The following is a 19181-nucleotide window of genomic DNA, read 5'->3' as shown; positions in this document are numbered from 1 at the left end:
CTCGTCCGCCGCCGCCGCTACCCGCCTCCCGCGGCCCGGGGTGAGGGGCGGCCCGCTCCCCGCGGCACTCACGTCGGGGTTGGCCTCCAGGGGCAGCCAGCGGTGCGGCTCCATGCTGTGGGCAGCACAGCCCGGCACTGACAGCGCCTCACGCCGCCTCGCCGCAGACCCGACCCGGGACCGCACCACCGAGCCGCGCGGCGAAGGGGGGAGTTCCAGAGGAGGCACCGCCCCTGCTCTTGCCCTACGCACACGCCTCTTCCCCCCGCCCTGCAGCGGGAGGGAGCGAGACTCATCGCCGCGCACGGCGATGCCTCTCTCCTTCCCGCTGCTTGCGGCCGGGCAGGGATGGCTGGAAGCCTTTCGGCTAGGCTCCCCCTCGCCCCACCCGGGAATGGACTCTCCCAGGGGGCAGGGGGCGGTGCCGCGGCCGCCCCCGCGCTCCGCTGCCGCCCGCTGCGTGGCGCGCGGAGCCGCCGGGGAAGGGGCCGCTGCGCGCGCCCCGCCCCGCCCCCCCGACGGGTAACCGCCACCGCCCTCAGAAACGCGTTTTTAAGCACGAAGGGTTTAAAAAAAAAAGGGGGGGGGGCGCTCTCCTTCCTTCCCTGGCCGCTGCGTTTTTGCCTTGTGTCCCTCCTCGTGTCTTTCTCCCCTCACTTCTTTCCAGGCCCTCGAGTGAACAAGTGCTGCCACCCTGCCACCAGAAACCCAGAACTGTTTGTTGAAACGTTTATATTGCAGTTCAAAAATATGCTAGTTGTTTGTTCCATACACATCTTGTATTTTTCTCCTGATACTATTTTGAGAAACTCCTTTTGAGTGAATTCAGAACAGGGATTTCTGCTGTTTGTTACCGTAGGAGCTCTGTTACCCACATTTCCCTATTATTTGACCAGGAATCTGTTCTTACTCTTCATTAGAGCTCAGCACCCTCTTTTTTCCCCAGACCCAGTAGTTCTGCCTGTCTCCTTGCTTGTTCCGAGTCCATCACTTCTTGCCCCCAGCCCCTCATTGCTTCTGCCCCCAACTCTTTATACAAACTCCACCTTATCTGTGTGGCTCTTTACAGCACTGCCCTTCCCGTGTTTTTTCCTCAGTCTTTGAGCAGCTGTATAAAGCCATTCCAAGAGGGGCAGCTGCAAGAGATTTATCTTTCTCTCTTTTAGACTGGATATTTTGAGAATGTCATTTGATTCTGCAGCAGAGATGTTGGGTTGCTGAAGAGGACATCAAGGGATTTGTCTGCCTCCTGGGAAGCCTTGCTTATCTGTTCCAAGGGGCAGGTGAAAAAGGAGGAAACAATGGCTTTAAAAGGCTTTATTTTGCGGGGCAGCTTTAAAATTCACAAAATGTCTAGCCTCATAACCTTTACTGCTGGCTGATCTGTCAGATGTGTCATGCTGGAGAGCACTGACAAGATAGCTGTGGCAATTTTTGCCTTACTAAAACGTTAAGATAAACAATTTGGGGGCATTTTTATCTGCCTCATGAAAACACGGTAACTGCTGTCCATGTGTGAATTTGCTTTGTTCAGACTGGTTGACATGTCTCAGCTGCCTATGTAAATGTGAAAGAAAGACTAGTCTTAGCCAAGATACCTCCCTTCTGCCCCCTACTTTAAAAAGGACCAAAGCCCTGCCACCCACAGGTGATCTGCAGGAGACAAGAGGTGCATAGATCTGCAAGGGGCAAAGGCGATAAGAAACAGAAGTGCTCATGTGAATGTTCCTTCACTGCACCACGAGGGAACATTTACCTGTTTGTACGTCATCGGATCTGGGGGCTTGTGAGAGCAGCTGTGGACTCCTTCTCTGAGGTGGACATTCAGACAAACTTTTTGAAAAGGCCCTGGAGCTGAAGCCCCAGACCTGTACAGCCATTACACATGTGAAGAGAAAGACTTGGAGCAGTGGGAAGCAGGTGGCTAAGCATGCATTTATGTCTATGGTGAGCAGAGAGGCTGCAGGAAAGAAAACAACTGCCAGTTCACAGGCAAAGAAAAAGTCCTATGAGAGAAAGGAGGGGGTTAATATAGGAGAATGGTGTTTTTATGTACTGTAGAGACATAGCGCCAAATTGACTGGAGGCAAGAAAGGTAGGGGATTGGAGATACCATAAAATTGACAGCCCAGGCACTGCCAAAAACCAATTTTTAACAGAAATACTTTCTCCCTTCTGCCTAAAAAGCTTTTTAAAGAACTTGGTATAGTTCTTTAGTGAATGTTGGCAAAAATAATGCCCTATCTTGAAAAGGTTAAGCTTGTGAAATGGAGTAAATTAACTAAAGAATTTGTTTTTATCTCATTTTACCCTGTTATCACTCAGCAGGACTACAGTGATGGTCACGTGCCTGGGCCTGAAACTTCTGTTCTGGCCTATACAGAACACTGTAGCATCTCTCTTGATATTCATATTGTCTATTTCTAGCTTATGAGATTTACCTTCCAGTTTCTATACAAAGCATCTCCTCATACTAAGTTTGCAGTCCTTGTCTAGCTAAAAGATGGGCCTGTACTGTCAAATGAAGATCAGAGTCTGTATCTGTTTTCTTCCACCTCAAAAACCTTTTTAGAGCAAGCTTACAGAAGGCAGAATTTGCTAAAGATATACAATTTCAGATTATAGATGGACAGATCATAAACTGAAATCATTAAATACTTCAACCACCTTCTGTTCCAGTTGTTATTTCAACTAAATATATGCCAACATGTTAACAAAAATAATCCCAAAATAACTCTAAATTTCAGCAAAACACCCTGTGAATGATTCTGTAATTACCAAACCACCCTGTGAAAACAAGACATGCAACTTCACACCTATCTCTACATCTCCACATGAAAAGAGAATGAAAAAACATAACAAATATTAGTTATATTGCTAAAGGCACTACTAAGAGACTTGATGAAATTGTAATATAAAGTTATATGTAAAGTTCTCCAGATAATACAGACAAGTAGGTAACAGAGTTACCTAAGTTAGAGAACACAGATATTGTTAAGCCATGTCCCTGCTATCACAGGCAGATCTCATTTGTACATTGCAAGTGTTTTGACAATCATGAGGTCACCAAAGTACATATTACTCAAAAACATTTGCACATGTAATTAGATGCTTTAAAAGGGAGAGGCTAAGATCAGGGAGTCAATAACCGTATAAAGCTCATAAACATGCACACTATGTTCCATAGTAATGTCTCCTTTTTGTGAAATATCATTCTTTTATGCAAATTTATTTAAAAGGAACAATTAGATTTGAAAATATGTAATTTTAAACTAGCCAGTGCTTCTGTGTGACTAGTAATGTTTTACTGCTCAATAATTTTCAACACAAAGTTTTACAATCAATCAACCTGAGGTCCTAACTTTACAATATAAAAATATTAGGAGAGAGCAAATTTAAAACACTTGTGACTAAAAAAACTAGGAGTATTTGCTACTTTAAAAAAGGTGAAACTGCGTGAGGGATCACTGTTGTTTTAGGGCCCCAGACACACCCCAAACTTACTGTGCCATGTATGAAAAGCTTATTGAACATGGTTTTAGCCATATTTTTTTAGTAAATGGCAATTACATAGAAAAAGTAGTTGATCTGCACACACAAATCATTCACAAACTACACGGTTTATTTGCAGATGTACAAACTAATTCCACAAGCCGCCAGCAAAGCTCCTCCGCGTTCAGGTCCGAGCCCTGAGAGGGCGCCCCGGGCGCCGAGGCCGGGCACTGCCCCTCCCCTCGGCCCGTTGGTGCCGCGCATGCGCCCCGCCCGGCAGCCAATAAGTGCGAGGCCGCAGGCTCCGCCCATCTCCTGTGGCGGCTTCCACCGCGGCCGGAGCCAATCAGGGCGGTGGGTGTTGTGTGGCGGAAGTGGGGCTCGGCTGGTGTGCGGCGCCATGGCCAGCGGCTCTGCAGCGGTGCTCGCGAGGGCGCTGGAGGCGCTCGGTGAGGGGGCCGGGGCCGGGACCGGCCGGGCTTACCGGCCCGGGCGGTGCGGGGGGGACGAGGCCGCGTCCCAGCCCCCGCCTCGCGGGAGGGCGGCGGTTGGCGGCCCTGCCCGTAGGCCGCTTCCCGCCGGGTGCTGCCGCAGGCGCCTGCCGGGCCCGCCGGGCGCTTCGCCCAGGCGTGGGGCCGTTGGTGAGAGGCGGTTTGGATGTGGCCGCGCCGTCTGAGAGAGTTTGCCCTTAGCGGGGGGGAGCAGTGCAGTGCCCTGGGCTTCAGGGCCGGGGCGGGGTCCTGGGCGGGTTTGGTCTTCTGGTGATGCAGATACCGCCCCACAGCGTTTGGTGGGGTTTTGCAGGACTGTCAGTCTGTACCGCTGTAAAAACTCAATTTTGGTTTCTGAGGCTGCACAGTCACTCTTATTAGACTTTACTTTGGGTCCTGTTTAGATTATAATTAAGGGACTTAGGACCAACTCCTGGATTCCTTTAAAGAAAACCTTGTTTGAAAAGTAAATGTAAGTGCAAGCATGATGACCTAGGAATTACTCAGTGAGATGGAAAACTTACTATGAGCAACAATTCAAGGATTTCTTTCTGATATTTCCTGCTTCTGTTTTTCAGATCTTGATGGTGCAACAGATAAGATTAATTTAATACCTCAAGACTTCTTTGCAGAGCTAGTAAGTTGGACAATAAATGGGATATGGAAGGGCTTCTGGGAATCCTTTGGTTCTTGAAAACCTGTTTTAGTTGTTATGCTCTTGTCCGTTGGGAAGTGAAGTTTATGTATACGGTTGCGTAGATTAACATCACTCACGAAATGGACTAGTTCTCCTAATAGGCTTGGTTTAATTTTATTTTTTTATCCTAAAAGACTTTAATATATATATGTATATTTTTATCTTGCTTCTAAATGAGATACACTGTTAGCTAGCTGGGAAGACACTCAGCTTCAGTTTACCTTAAAAAAAAAAAATCTGTCTACCAAAAAAATAGCAGTGTGCACTTGAACAGAATGGCTGTTTAATTAGCATGAAAACAGTTTGCGAAGTAGTAAAAGCAGGTGAGATAGTAGCTAAAAGCTTAGACTTTGTTCATTTGCTTTTCTTGAATTTGATGTAGCTTTAATATCGGTCGCCTGCATGACATGCTTTTTCCTTCACTTTGCATTTAACGTGTTGTCCCATCGTCCATTTTTGTGTTAACCAATTTTTTTTTCTTATTGTGTAATCTCCAAGTATTCAAACCACGTGTTTCTAGCTTTGTCTCATACATTAAAATATGTATAAAGAATGTTTTTGAACTTATTTTCTTTACAGTGTGAACAAGTAATTCAGCATCTGAACCATAAGATCTCAGGTATAAATACAGGAGAACTGTGTCAGGTGAGTTTGGATATTAGCACTTGAGAGCAAGTACAATGCCTAGGTACACTGTAGAGATTACATTCCTCAGATCACTTATGTATATACATAATTTCATTGCTCATACTTTATTATTATGTATAATTGTTTGAATATCCTATTTTTAGAGACTTCAAACATCTGGGATTGAGATTAATGTCGGTGACCTGGCAAAAATAGCTAATATTATTTCCTTTTTATTTAGGTAAGCACAATGTAATTTATTTCTCTTCAGCTCTCTTTTCGCTCCGCCCCAGCTTATTGTCAGTATTAAAAAGTGACAGCAAATGTGGGTATAAAAGAAATTGAATTTGAGAAAAGGACAAAAATGTATAACTCTTAGTACACAACAAGGACTTCTGTACTTAGTTTGTGTTCTTAATGTTAAAATATATATATATATATATATATGCAGAGTAACTTCTGTTTAGACTTGATTTTCATAATGAAAAACTAAAGAGGAAATTGTTCTCTTAATAACCTGTCTGCAAGCTTTAGGGCATCGCTTTTAGGCAATATTTTCTACTGTTGTTTTGCTCGAGGCTTTTCTATTTTTCAGAAAGAAATTTTTCAAGACTTTGTTCTCTCAAAATCTAGAATCTAAACATTTTATGTATCATTAATCAGACTGTAGAAAATGTGCCAGTAGAAATTTAACTTACTATTTTTTCTTTTGTAAAATATGAAGCCTTAAATCATAATTCCTGAGTGGCACTTTTTGCTGCTTTTTCTCTAGACTTGCTGCCTTTTCAGTTGTGTATCTTACATCATTTGACTTCTGTTTGTACCAGTTATGCAATTACCTAGAGGTCCTTACTTGCCCCTTGGTGATACTTAAATTACCATTCTTAAATGTTTAATTAAATTGCTTTGTTTCTAAAGTAAAATAATATTATTTAATAGTCTTAACTTCTGTATGTGTACATCCTTCACTCAATTATGCCCTTTTTGCAGTTAAAACAGCACTCGTAGGCTAAGATTATTTCTGCTTTAATGTTGCAAGTTGTGCAAGCACAGCAAAGCTTGGTCTCTGCGTATTGTTTCCTCATCTTAAGATGCATTTAGAAAGTCACGTGTTGTTTCTTGCATGTGGATACAAGAGTCATATTTCCAGAGGAGTGAAATATTTTGCAAAAAAGTCACAGGCTGCCTAATTGCAAACACATAAAAGCATAAAACAGAAATAGACTTTTGCATATTTGGGGTGAAGTGAGAAACCTTATTCAGTTCTTGAAAAATGAAATTGATGTGGTGTTCTTTGGATATACCTATAGCACAGCGGCCAGAAACAATCTCTCTACAGAAGAACTTGTCGCCACTCCGAGCAACGCAGTCAGCACACTGCCAAAACATGCAGTTCAAGTTATCCATCATGTATGGAATGAACAGGGCAAATCTATTAGTGTGTCAGAAGATGCGAGAAATATGGCCACAGTGGGGCAGGTAACTAAACAACAAGTGCAGTTGAGCTGATTGTTAACTTTTCAGAAAAATCGGGGCTTCTTTGTGTGTTATGTTGTCAGGCACATGATGGTGTCTTGACAGCCCAAAGCTTTCACTTCGTATAGGTTGCCAAATGTCTAGCCAGACAAAGAAGCATATGCAGTAAAGGTCTTCTGAATCTTAAGACAGTACTGAAAGCTTCTAATATTGTTGCTTGCATGACAAATACACACTTCATACTTTTTTCTTTTTAATTGTACTATGTAGCACTTAATTAGGGAAGATGAGTGGCAGTCAGTATGGTAGACAACTATATTAGCTGTTTATGTATACATTTTCTAAATGTGACTTGAACTGTTCTCTACAGTTGATAGCACCAGCTCTTGAATATGTTTTTCTTTGTCACTGTTGTGTTTAAAACTTTTTTTTAAGGTAGCTTCATTCAGTCTCTAGGATTCCATTGAGGGGGGAGAGCTGTTTATTTGTTTTGCAAAGCATGATACAAAGTGCATCTGCATTTTGAGATCCCTTTTCTAGCACTAATAATCAGAGTGTATAGTTTTTTTAAAAAATCTTTGATAGTAAATAGTCTTCTCTGTTCTTTTCACTTCCTTATTTAGCAGCTCTATTTGTTATCATTTTTAGCCTTTTATATTTATAACTTACCCATGTAAAATTTTTATGACACACCTTAATTTATCTAAAATATAGTTTTGAAATACCTTGATTTTCTTAATTTCTTCTGTTGTAAACTCTTTGTGAGCTGTGTACTTGAATCTGAATTCAGCTATAAGCAGATTTATGTGAAATAAAAAATTTTTAACTTTTTTCCCCCTTATTTATAAGGAAGGGCAGATGACTTTATTGTAAACAGAATTTTTGCAATAGTATCTGAATGTTTGTTTCCCATTTGGATATGGTCTGTAGATGTCCTGTATCACCTGTAAAACATCTGTACAACAGAATAGTAAGAGTAGGTTAGATCTTTTCCTTAATTGCTGTTTCCAATGATTGTTTTCTTCTCTGTAGTTTATAGATATCAGCTGGAAACTGGGAGTTGCAATGAGTTCTGACACCTGCAGGTCTCTCAAGTATCCTTATGTTACAGTGACACTAAAAGTGGCAGACCCTTCAGGACAAGTAACAAACAAATCTTTTGAAATGACAATCCCACAGTTCAAGGTCTGTAATCCAGTGTTATTTGGTTCAGTCTCTTAAGAGCAACTGTGATACTGTTTAAAGAAGCAAATGTGTACCTTGATGCATACATTTGTGATGCTTAATTGCTAATATGATAATTAAAAGGTGAAGCATTAAATAACTGTTTAAAACACTGAAACTAAATACCTGTTTCATAGCATATAGTTCTACATTGCTTTTCCTAACAGGTTTAGTTACTGGTAAATTAAACTCTTCTCTTGCAAATAAACTTAGAACTGAAGATATAAAGGCTTTTTGTCTTGTCAGCTATCCATTTCCCTCATCAGAAACTTCTAGAGATATTCTAAATCTCTGGAACTGTTTCCTAGCCTCAAAATCTAAAACTTGGGTTCAGCCTGAAATTTGCTAATGATTAAGAATGGTGGTCAGTCTACTTTGACTGTTGGCTCTTAACTGTTGTGCTTTCAGCTATGAACTCTGGTAACTGTTTAATTTTGCATAAATGTGGCGCTTCTGTCATTCTCTGTTTAAAAGGTTGGTACATCACCTAGAATGTCTTACAAGCTTACAGATAAATCCATGTGGTTACGCAGGAAGGAATTTTAAGAAGGATATTCTGAATCCTTGTGTATTTGGAGGTCTCATATGCCTGGGTGAAGTCTATTTAATAATTTGCTTTTTAACTATTATAAGAAAAGGTTGCTATATAGGGAGGTCTGAATTATTTCAGCTGGGGGTAGAAGCATTTGTCTGAGACTTGCTTGCCTTTTTTTTTTCTTTGAGGTGTGACAACTGCTTTTTTTTTTAGTAGCATCTTTTCCTATTAGTAGTCAAACCAATGCAAATAGGGCATCATCTGTGTAGATAGTGAATAGTTTAATAGTGAATGTGCCCAAATGGTAGCCAGCCCACAAAATGAAATGCAGAAACTTTCAGTTCAAGCTGCAAATTGTAACCGAAAGATAGAGGGAATGTAAGAAACCTGGATTAAGTGAACTTATTGTCTAACCTGCTAGTTTGAACTACAGTTCAGGCCACTCTTTGTGCAACTGAAACTTATCTTAACTCTTATTTTTCAGAACTTTTTCAGACAGTTCAAGGAAATGGCGGCTGTTCTTGAAACAGTTTGAATAGAACTCTAATTTACACTGAAGTTTCTGATGGACTTAGATTGAGTAAACTTTGTTCTACACAGGGCATAAAGTGCCATTGTTCAAGCAAGGTATGTATACTTATCTTCCCGAAGAATATTTGTCATCATCCTCCTTGAATCACTCTGAAGACTTCTTTGCTTTTGAATACTTGAGACCTACTCTGCAGTGTCTGTAAAATGTGTTCAGCTTTGTTTATCCTGGTAGACAAAAGATCAGGATGTGTAAAGAGATGTGTCACTGCAGACTTTTTGCTATCCAAGAGCAAGAAACTACGCATTTAACTCTTTAGTGCAGAAAGACATTTGGAAATATTAATTTGGCTGAGGAGATATTAAGAGAAGTGTAAATCCCATATTAACTATTTTGTCTGCAAAATTGAGATGTGCGTGAAAACAGTATTAACTATGAGGAGTAGTTAAAATTACACGTAGCAAGCATACAGTTAGTCTTGAAGAACAGCAATGTCAGGTAGTTTGTTGCAGATATCTGCAGACCTGGCTTTCAGTCTCTTTACTGGAGAATGTACTTGCCCTAACAGCTTGTTTCAGATACTTATTTCCCATTGCCTAGGCTTATGAAAACTGAGTTAATGCAGTAAACTTCTGTGGAGATACAAAACTTATTCTCTGAAATGAAGCCTAGAGGCTAATATTAAACATAGGATGAAAGGTTAATTTAATTCAAAAGCATTTTAATATATTTTTGCCTTTGCATTTAATTCAGCTCTAATCTGTGGCACTCTGCTTGATGTTTTGATCAGCAGTTTGCTTTCTAATTAAATTAGAGTATTGATGTAATTGCCTCACTCCATCCTCTGAACTGGAAAAGTCAAGAGCAAACTTGAGAATTCAAGGCTGGTGAGTTAGCCAAGCACATCAGAGAAATGACCATGCTAGAAGCCAGCAAGTGTATGGGGTTTTTTTTTGTTTGTTTGTTTTGGCTTGTTATATTTTGTGGCAGGAGTCCATAGGACTGTCTTGTTCTCTCCAATAATGTCCTGACTAGTAAAATTTTGATTTTGACTCTGGGAATGAGGGCATTTTCAAAGCATGAGTGATAAAACCAGTGTGCTTATGTACTCTTTTTTTCTTCTCTTGAGTTTTACATAAAACACAAACTACAAATATAGTTGACTGTAATAAAAACAATACTGTTGCATTTCAAGATAGGCTGGTAGTCTAATAAAGCAAGTAAGTCTGAAGATGGACTGATAAGCTGCGTGAAATTTATGCTGTAACTTTGAAATGGTAGAGACTGGAAAAACAGTTCTGTTGGGACAGATCCTCAGGTTCAAGCCCCATTTGTGAGAACCTTTCTAACCCACATAAACCTTTTTAACTTTTTTCAACTTTTTTAGAAGCTGGCTGAAAGTCATTGATACAGGTCTTACTTACCTTTGTCTCATCAAAATAAACTGAAACACGTGTGTATTGTATGTACTTTCAAGAGAGATTACCCCCCCCCCCCATTTTGAGCATTATTAATGGTTCTTTTGTACATAGAATCAGTACTTGGTTTTGCTCAGCCAACACACTTTCATTTATTTGGAGTTCTTTAACCAGTGATGCTAAAAAGTTTGGGCTGTGGCTGTTAATCTGGACTGTACTTCCTGTGTTTAGCTGAAGTCAGAGGTGTTTGCTTCAGGGCAGGGGAGAGCAGAATCCTATTTTCTGGGACCTCTCAATGGAATGTCACAAAATGGCCTCAGGAGAAGGCTTCCTATTTGCCTTTTCCCATGTCTCTTTTTATGGCATTGGAGCTGTGTGGTGCAAAAATCCTCCAAAGTGTGGAGAAGTGATGTGAGCAGCTGTGTCTTTGTTTTTAATTTGCATAAGTTGGAATGTAAGGTATCTGTAACTGGAAAACGTTGTCATGTTTTGATATTGTGAATTAACCTGTTTAGATCAATGCAGGGGTTCTGGGTGTTGGGTTTGTTTTGTTTTTTTTTCCTTGAAGAGAGTGAAGTTGGAGTCTTACAAATGCTTCAGTTTGTTCTAATGCCCTTAAGTTCTTCGTATAGCTGGAAATACTTGTGCCTTCATGGGAACTGGATGGAAAAGAAGATTTAACAAAGTCTTAACTTTAAGAAACAGTAATTTAGTAGACTGGGAAGGTAAGGAGAAAACTTCAGTTATCACTTCTGCCTGGTCCGTCACCGAGAAGAGAAAGTTGGCAGCGTCTGGAAAGTGTAACTGTTTAAGATAAATATGCCAGAAATACTAATGAATATTTTTGGAATGTCCCTGCATTCCAGCATGTTGTAACTGGCTGGAAGATGCCTGGAGGTGTGTGCTATACCAGCACAACTCTCTGAGAATTTAGAGGAGTTTATAGACATCCAAGAGATGTGATTAGAAGTTGGCTATGGACTCAAAATAATGGGATTTGTCCTGATCACTATTAATAGGTATTCATATACTAAACAATGGAAGAATTAAACACTACTTAAAAAAAGTAAAAACCTAACAGTTTGCAGGATGGCAATATTAACTTGTTCAAACAAGCTGTTGAATCGTGCTTATCTATTTGTGCAGAATCCAGATCTCTTTAAAGCGAATCGGGAGTCCTTGTGTGTTCCTAATTCTACTTGTTGACTGATACAGAATTGTATAACATGAATATTTTTGTAAGTCCACAAACTCTCATTAAACATATAGGTGACAAAGGTGAAGATGGTCTGTATTTTATTTTACATCTACTGAATAAAACTGTTTCAAACGCTATAATGGGTAAAGTTCAGAGCTAGATTATGATGAAACTTCTTTATTTATTAAATTAGGATGAAGTTCAGACAAACAGTCTTCCTCTTTGATGGGATACCAAAGAGCTGAGGGATAACTGCAGGCTGCAAGGAATACTTACATGGATCAGTTACAGCTAGGCAAAACACTATTGAACCTGGAGAAGAGATATGTGATAAATGGAAAATCTCAAGAAATTGCATGCAAGTGGTTTAATTCTCCTAACTCTATATAAACACAAACACAGTTTTTGTCTTTTCAACAGTTGCCTGGAGCAGGGCATGAGAAAGGAAGAGGGAAGAAAGGATCTCATGCAGTAACCAAGGTCCACAGAGGGCAGAAATGACTGAAGTCACTTCTGCAGGCTAGTGTTTTCTAGACTTAGCTTCTGCCCACTTGCTTTGACCTAGTTACTGCCAAAATATAAAGCCTGTCTGTTGGGCTTTGTCATTCCTGCTTCCACAAAATTGCCTTTTGTTAACCACATTTTAAAGCTGTGTAAGCTGTTGTTTACTGTGAGCCTATTTTCCCCCTTATCTTAACCTTCCTCTTCTCAAGCTTTGCTACTCTGTTTAAAGATATGCTAGCTGGGACCAATTAAAAAACAAAGGTAGAAAGATGATAAAATAAGGGGACAGGGGAGAGGAATTACCTGTTTCTGCTTGCTCTCTTCCCTGTGGTATTTGGATGTTTTATTATCTTCTTACTGTAGATATAAAGAGAGGGCAACTTGCAATCCTTTGCAGAGTCATGCAGGATTATTCTGTTTAGCCCTTGCAGGTACTAGAATAACACACGAAGATGCCAGAGTCACTTAATCTACTGCAGCAAAAATGCCCCATGCTTTAATGAGCTTTGCAATAGGAGGGAGGACTTAAAATTCAGTGGCATCTATCCTACCCAGTACCCTTTGGTTATCTGCCCCCCACCTTTTTTTTTTTTTTTCTTCAGTAGAGCCTACTTCCCAAATTGATTCTGTAATAAAAAGTTGTATGACCCTTGGCTGGGCTGCTAACTTACTGCGCCTTCACTTGGTTTAGGAAGCTGGACCTGTGCAGGTCAGTACATGATACAAGTGCCTAGAACTGGGTTCAGCTTGCATGATATGTTCCTACAGTACTCCCTTCCTGAGGACTGCAGGAGACTTAGTCGCCTCATAAACAGTTGAATTTCACCGTGCACCTTTGTCTGAATATTTACTCTTGCTTCTGCCATGCAGCGCTGTTGATACGTACTCAGCAAGTCCTGCTTTTGGTGCTAGAGTTGCTAACAGACAGCATGCTTGTTAGGGGGATGGTGATTGTCAGTCACTATACCCAATTCCAGGTGCTTTGAAAGACCTTCTGAACGTTGTTTTAATTGCCTTTCTGAAGGTATGTGAAGACATGTCCTGCCATTCGAACTGAGCTGTTGGGATAAGTCTGTTAATTATTTATGACTTTGTGTCTCCTTGAGGCACTAATGAAGCTTAATTTGGAAATGAAGTATGTGCTTAGTTGGATATTACCTGTCAGTTCTCAGAGGCTGCTGATATTAGCTTTGCTGATATTAGCTTTTATAAGTTTCTTCTTTGCTGCCCTGTATTTTCCTCCTATGACTGATTGTTCCACCTGCCTTGTCTGTGATAACCATTTCTGTAGGTGCCATAGTTTCCAAATAATGTTAGTGTTTACATTACAAAATATCATTATACTTATAAACTGGAAATTTCAGTATTTGTCACTTTTGTACTTCACATACTTAGCTTTGGAACAGTAAGCTTTAATATATATATCAAAAAAGAAGGAAAATCTGATGACTTCATTTAATTTCTGTGTGGATAGTTTAAGATGTTTGTTATGGGAGTGGTCACCAGGTGGCACTGCTACATATATTCTTGCTACACAGTAATGCATGTGTCTGACACTGGGGTAGTCCTTCTGTTTTTCTTTAGGTAACTTATTTATCTGTAACTCTACGTGTTCATGCTACTGTAACTTTGATGCCACTTTTTATATTGTATGAAAATAACTTTTGTGTTAATTACTCAAATGATACACATCAAAATTTCTAGCTATGTAAAAATTCAGCATCTTAATAATGATAATATATACTATACCTTATAAATTTGCAGTCATTTAAAAGTCATATAATTATAGCAACACTTATGCATTATGACTTGCTCTTTAAATAGTATCATGTTACATTTTTGGGGGGCCTATTCTAGATTTACAATTTTTCCTATATGTTCCTGAAATAGATTTTCCTAGATCTGGTTCAGAGAATAAGCAGTTGCATTTCCCTATCCAAGATTTTTATGCAGCTTAACTACTCGAGCTTTCTTCTTCTTAGCTTTCTTAGCTAGAGTAGCTAAGAAAGCTACTAAGTAGCTTTCTTCTTCATTTCTTATTATGCAGCTTAGTTTTCAGTATCCTTATGCCATATTGATTACACTTAAGAATACACATTTTAGCCACTGAAAGTGGCATTATTGCTTAATTCCCCTTAGTTACCTCTGAATCTGAAAGATAATATTCTGATACTCTTGGAACTACTGAGGTTGCTAGAAATTTTTCTGTTTATCATTAATGGAGCCAGGGTTTCATCACTATTGTTTTAGGCAGAAGGTTATGAGTGTTTTTTAAAAATTGTTTGCATGAGAGCTAGGCCAAATCAAAGTAAGACAGGCCTCCTTCCCAGTGATGCGTCCAAGCTGTCAATTACTGAATGCTACAACCACATGTGAAACTTGAAAAGGGTGTTAAAGTCTACATTTAAAATGAGTAGAGGAATGTAAGTGCATGTCTCACATGAATCACTGGTGTGCTGTGCAATACTTATTATTCTCACAGTTGGGAATGTGGGAAGAAGAGAGGTGTTCAGCAGTCTACATAGTTAAGACAACAGATGCAGATTTATTTAGGAAGGAGTCAAGGGAGGGGAAGGAGGATTATGGGGTTCCCATCTGTTGTCTTTTTTTACTTTTTTGCTATGCTGGTACCATTCTTGGTATTATACTGGGACTACAAGTGCCCCTGTCAATCATAGTGCCCTGTCATGCCTTCTCTCATCAGACATACAGTACCAAGCTGTGCTTCTAGTTGTCTTCAGAAGTTCTAGTAACGTTTTAATGGTGATAAATTGTTAAAGTCTTTAGGGCATTTGTGTTTTCCTCTTGAATCAGATATAATTTGTCACTTCTGAAGTTGAAGGAGTTTTGCCTCCCAAAACATCTCAATTTCTTATTGATTCTGTACTATACTACAGCTCTGTTAACCTTTCTAGCCTGTGCTCCATCGTTTGTCATAACTTATTTGTGGAATAATCTCAAGGAGTTCCTGTTAGCTTTGGTCTTGGTTTCCATTTCTGGAGAGCTGGAGGGAACCAGGGTCTCTTCCAAATCCCAAAATGAGGTTGAGCAAGCAGGCACCATCAAGGAAGAGAAGCAGACTCCAGCAGCTGCAGAACTCTCTTCTTCCTTATTTCTTCTCTTCCTCATATGTTGCTGCAGTGGTTGGTGAATAGTAGGGAAGCAAATGTATCCTTTACATAAAAGCAGAAATAGTTGGGAATGTGGAAGTTCTTGTTGCAGAAGTCCATCTTCTACAATAACTAGCTTTGCAGCTGGCCTGAGTGGCTAACAGCAACCTTAACTCTCTGTCATCTCAACAACAAGGATTTTAGTAAGCTGATCTGGTATTGGGTTTGGGGGAAAACTTAGGAAAAAAAAAAAAGCAGTTGTGTGCGGGAATTGCCAATGTTTCCACCTGGAGAGCTGCTGTGATCACACATGAGCACATAGGACTGAAGATTTGGGGGAAGTCAGAGGAATACATCTTCAGAATCTACTCACCCTGCATTACATACAGAAACTTTCTGTGGAGTCCCAGAAACTCGCATTCTCCTCTGCGAAAACCAAAGCCAGCCATTTGTCAACTGTAATAACCAATAATACTTTCAAGATAGCAAAAACTTTTCCTTATAAACAGAAAGCAGTATTTCTCTTCACTGGATTCAAGGTCTTTTCTGCCAGCAAGTTTCATGGAATGACCGTTAGATGGAAAAATGTCAAAAATAGATTATCTTCCTCAGTCAAATGCTTATTTGAGGAAGGCAAGTATACTGTTTCAGTGCATTCTCTTTTAATTAGTGATATGTTAAATTGAGTATCGATGCACGGAACATAAGTGTAAGTGTGGTAGGTCCCCTGAAGTTCTAGAGATGTCTACAAAATCTTCAGCCAGCGATTATTCTTCTATGGTTTATGAACTCTGGTCATTCCAGTTCCCCTAAATCTGCTTTGGAATGGTTCTCCTTGGCAGAACAAATTATAATTTGTTGTTATGATCAAAAAAGATTAGTGCCATTTGAGGGGAAAAAAAGCCCTATTGGATTATTTTTTCATCATTTTTTTATTGTGTACAAATTGCAGTGAGTGTCTTTTGTTATTGACTTGTCTTTACAAGAGTGATATGTCTTACTCAGTCCTTTGGCATTATATCTTAAACTATAATAACCTCTATACATCCTGCAAAATATGCATTTTTTTATTATTTCTAGTGGTGCTTTACACACTGCATATACTTCTGTCTTGTTAGAATCATAGAGGAGACATCAGAGTTTTCTCTAGCAGCTAAAGTTTAAAGCCTTGGTAATACTCCCAGGCTACTGAACTTACTATAGCAAAAGTTACTTCATTAGTGTCTTTGAATAAGATTGAGTGATTAATAAAATGTTTTCTAAAATAAAAATGTCCGTATCTCAGATCTTACTAAAAGATGATCTGAGAGTGAAATGAAATTTGAGTAGCTAAAAATAATGTAAATAGAGTAGTGGATCTTGAAATCCCAGAGAGCTAAGTGACAGCATTCTTAGAAAAGCAGTAGGATAAGAAGAAATTCCAATTAAAGGGAATTACTATTACTGAAATAAAATATTCTAGTCCAAGGTGGTTACAGTTATGCATAAGTTATGGGATTATAAAATGAAATCTACAGCTCCATTAATAACTTCATATTTTTTCTGCAATTATAATTGTGGCTAAAAGCTTAAGAGAATGGATAATCACTGGCAATTAACACTCTGATCATGTCAGATGCTGAATTCCCTCCACTCCCTCAGAAATTACTGAGAACTGTGGTTCCTTACCATTTTGCAGGTTTAAGTCCTTTAACACAGAGGATGAAGTGATGATCCAGATATGATAATGAAATGGCTGCTGCAGTGTCATGTACAGAAACAGTGTACATTATGAAGGTATTGTCTTAATTAACAAAACATATTTGTTTTAATAAACAGAAAGAATATATACTTCCTTAAAATGTCTAAAATTCAGGTCTCCAAAGCTGGTTAGGAAGAGAATATTTTTGTTTTACCTATTTCACTTATATTATCCTGTTTCATAATATCTATTTCATATGGAATCTAATAATATCTCAGAATTTTTGTGGTGTTCCATTGACAAGCATATCAAATTCAAAATATTCAGAGATGTTTACCTGAATTTAGTTAACTGTATCCATGTTTCATCACTTCAATAGTATGCCTTATTTTGAGAGATTTTGCATCTAATGTCTATTTAGTTAACACAAATCAATGGTAGTTTATCAACAGTTAAAAAAATCAGACTGGTTATTTGGTCGTTCTGACCAACTACAGATGTATTTGCAGCACATTCTTTGGAAAATACTGAACATAGTATTTTCCAGACTTTAGATCTTCCAGTGTTGTTTTTACTTTGAATTTTATGATTTGTTTCAAGAAACTTGGCCAAAAATAAAAAAGGAATTGGAAACATATTTGTAGCCCCTCATCAGGGGCTTTATCTGTGATGTCTCTTGTATGGGTGCTTTTTTCCACTTGAGATGACATGGAGAGAAACTGCTCTCTCATCAAGAGCTGAATGTATTTTCAGAGCTCTACGGATAAATCACCATGGGTTATGGAAAGTTGTTTTATGCTCTGTTCCAGAGCTTCTGAACTCCCATTGACCAAGCTATAAGGATTATCCAGCATTTCAGCTAATTCCTGACTATTCTGTTCAAACTATTGTGATGGCTTTGTTACCATTATAAATACTGGGGAAGAAATTACATGAGGAATGTAAAAGGTGAAAAGTCTTGGTCACGGGTGAAGGAATATAGTTCAATATAAGATAAATTAGGAAGCTTAATTTCAAGGTGCATGAGGTGTTAGGACTGCAAAGAAATGAGAAAAAGGGAATAACTTCAAGAACCAAAGCTATGTAACTAAAGGACTGAGTTTCTAATGAAGCACTATTAACAGGATGGGGGGATAAAAAGTGATAGGCAGATTAAAGGATAAAGAAATGATGAAGTAAACAGATAAAGTTAATGGACAGCTAAGACGGATTACTATGAAGAACTGATTCAGAGAGATGTGAAAAGCTGAAGTGAGAAGAAAAGACAGCTTAAACTGTTTGGATTAACATTTGAGAATTTTATTTTAAAGGTAGTTAAAAATAATAGTGGTAAAGTTTATATAGATTAATTTAGTCTTAAAAATTTGTATAAAGAACTCAGCAATAAATCAAAATAACCAGATCTCGCATCATATTAAGCAAATCACTCAAGTGAAAGAGAAAACCAAGCAGCTTTACATAACTGGCATAATGGTGACAATTTAAGAATTCCAGATTCATTCTTCACGTTTTGTTCCTCACAGTTCTATCTGAGAAAATAATTTGTAAAAATCAAAGTGCGTCCTTGGATGATAAAAAACCCCACCAAGCTCTATAGTGTCTCCAGGTGAAAACTTCCCATTCCATTTGTACAATGTGAGAACATAAATGGATCTGTGATTGCCAAAAAGATTTTCAGCCTTTTTTAAGCAGAAAAAAAAAAACCCAAACCATATCCACATGACTGTCTTCACCCTTCCTGCTTATTATTAGTTATTTGTATTGCCATGGCACATAAAAGCCCAGGTCACTGCCCACAACCTGGTTTTGGTAGGTCTCATACAAACCTTATTTAAGGAATTAATTGCGTCAGAGATGGTGTTCATAAACAGCTGCAGCAATTCAGTATGTTCCAGCCTTCCCCTCAGGCTGCTCCTCTCTTGCACTGGTGCACGAAAATGAATGGTGACATCAGAGCATCTCTGCGGTTCCCAGTCTGTCAGCCCACAACACTGGAGCTGTGTAACTGGTCTGTGGCTGTTTTGTGGAAGCAGATGATCTCAATTAGCATTCTCAACTAACGGGTTCATGATCAGTGTGTGGACTGATGGACAAGATATTTTTTGGACTGATAGGCCTGGGATCCAGAAATTTGGGGAATTATGATTCTAACTACCCCAGTCATAAAATCTACTATACACCAGTGCGGTTCAAATGGTC

At 39.2% G+C, this 19181-nt stretch overlaps 2 protein-coding genes across 3 annotated transcripts in view; one reads left to right on the top strand and one right to left on the bottom strand.

Annotated features, from left to right (window-relative positions):
• The window catches only part of UCHL3 (ubiquitin C-terminal hydrolase L3), a 43016-nt gene extending 42820 nt beyond the window's left edge, over positions 1 to 196 (bottom strand). Inside the window, exon 1 of the mRNA XM_067292814.1 lies at positions 73 to 196. Within this exon, the coding sequence (XP_067148915.1) occupies positions 73 to 114 (42 nt within the window). The 5' untranslated portion in view covers positions 115 to 196. The remainder of the gene's footprint in view (positions 1 to 72) is intronic.
• Positions 197 to 3830: 3634 nt separating this feature from the next.
• Positions 3831 to 11772, top strand: COMMD6 (COMM domain containing 6). 2 transcript variants are annotated; one of them, XM_067292790.1, is made up of 7 exons: positions 3834 to 3941; positions 4562 to 4620; positions 5260 to 5325; positions 5472 to 5548; positions 6618 to 6786; positions 7816 to 7968; positions 9027 to 11772. In XM_067292790.1, the coding sequence occupies exons 1-7, from the start codon at positions 3893 to 3895 to the stop codon at positions 9075 to 9077; spliced, it is 624 nt and encodes a 207-aa protein (XP_067148891.1). In that variant the 5' UTR covers positions 3834 to 3892; the 3' UTR covers positions 9078 to 11772. The 2 variants fall into 2 exon arrangements, with proteins under 2 accessions (XP_067148898.1, XP_067148891.1); XM_067292797.1 differs by lacking the exon at positions 5260 to 5325 and having other exon boundaries at positions 3831 to 3941.
• Positions 11773 to 19181: the final 7409 nt, after the last annotated feature.

The sequence above is a fragment of the Apteryx mantelli genome, chromosome 1, assembly GCF_036417845.1.
Source record: "Apteryx mantelli isolate bAptMan1 chromosome 1, bAptMan1.hap1, whole genome shotgun sequence".
In the NCBI taxonomy this organism is placed as follows: Eukaryota; Metazoa; Chordata; class Aves; order Apterygiformes; family Apterygidae; genus Apteryx; species Apteryx mantelli.
The sequence above is the reverse complement of the archived record's forward strand: the minus strand, read 5'-3'. Positions and strand labels throughout refer to the sequence as shown.

Coding starts and splice junctions, on each gene's coding strand:
- COMMD6 (XM_067292790.1), top strand. CDS start 3,893: ATGGCCAGCGGCTCTGCAGCGGTGCTCGCGAGGGCGCTGGAGGCGCTC. Junction 4,621..5,259: donor AAGACTTCTTTGCAGAGCTA/GTAAGTTGGACA, acceptor TTTTCTTTACAG/TGTGAACAAGTAATTCAGCA. Junction 7,969..9,026: donor TGACAATCCCACAGTTCAAG/GTCTGTAATCCA, acceptor CTTATTTTTCAG/AACTTTTTCAGACAGTTCAA.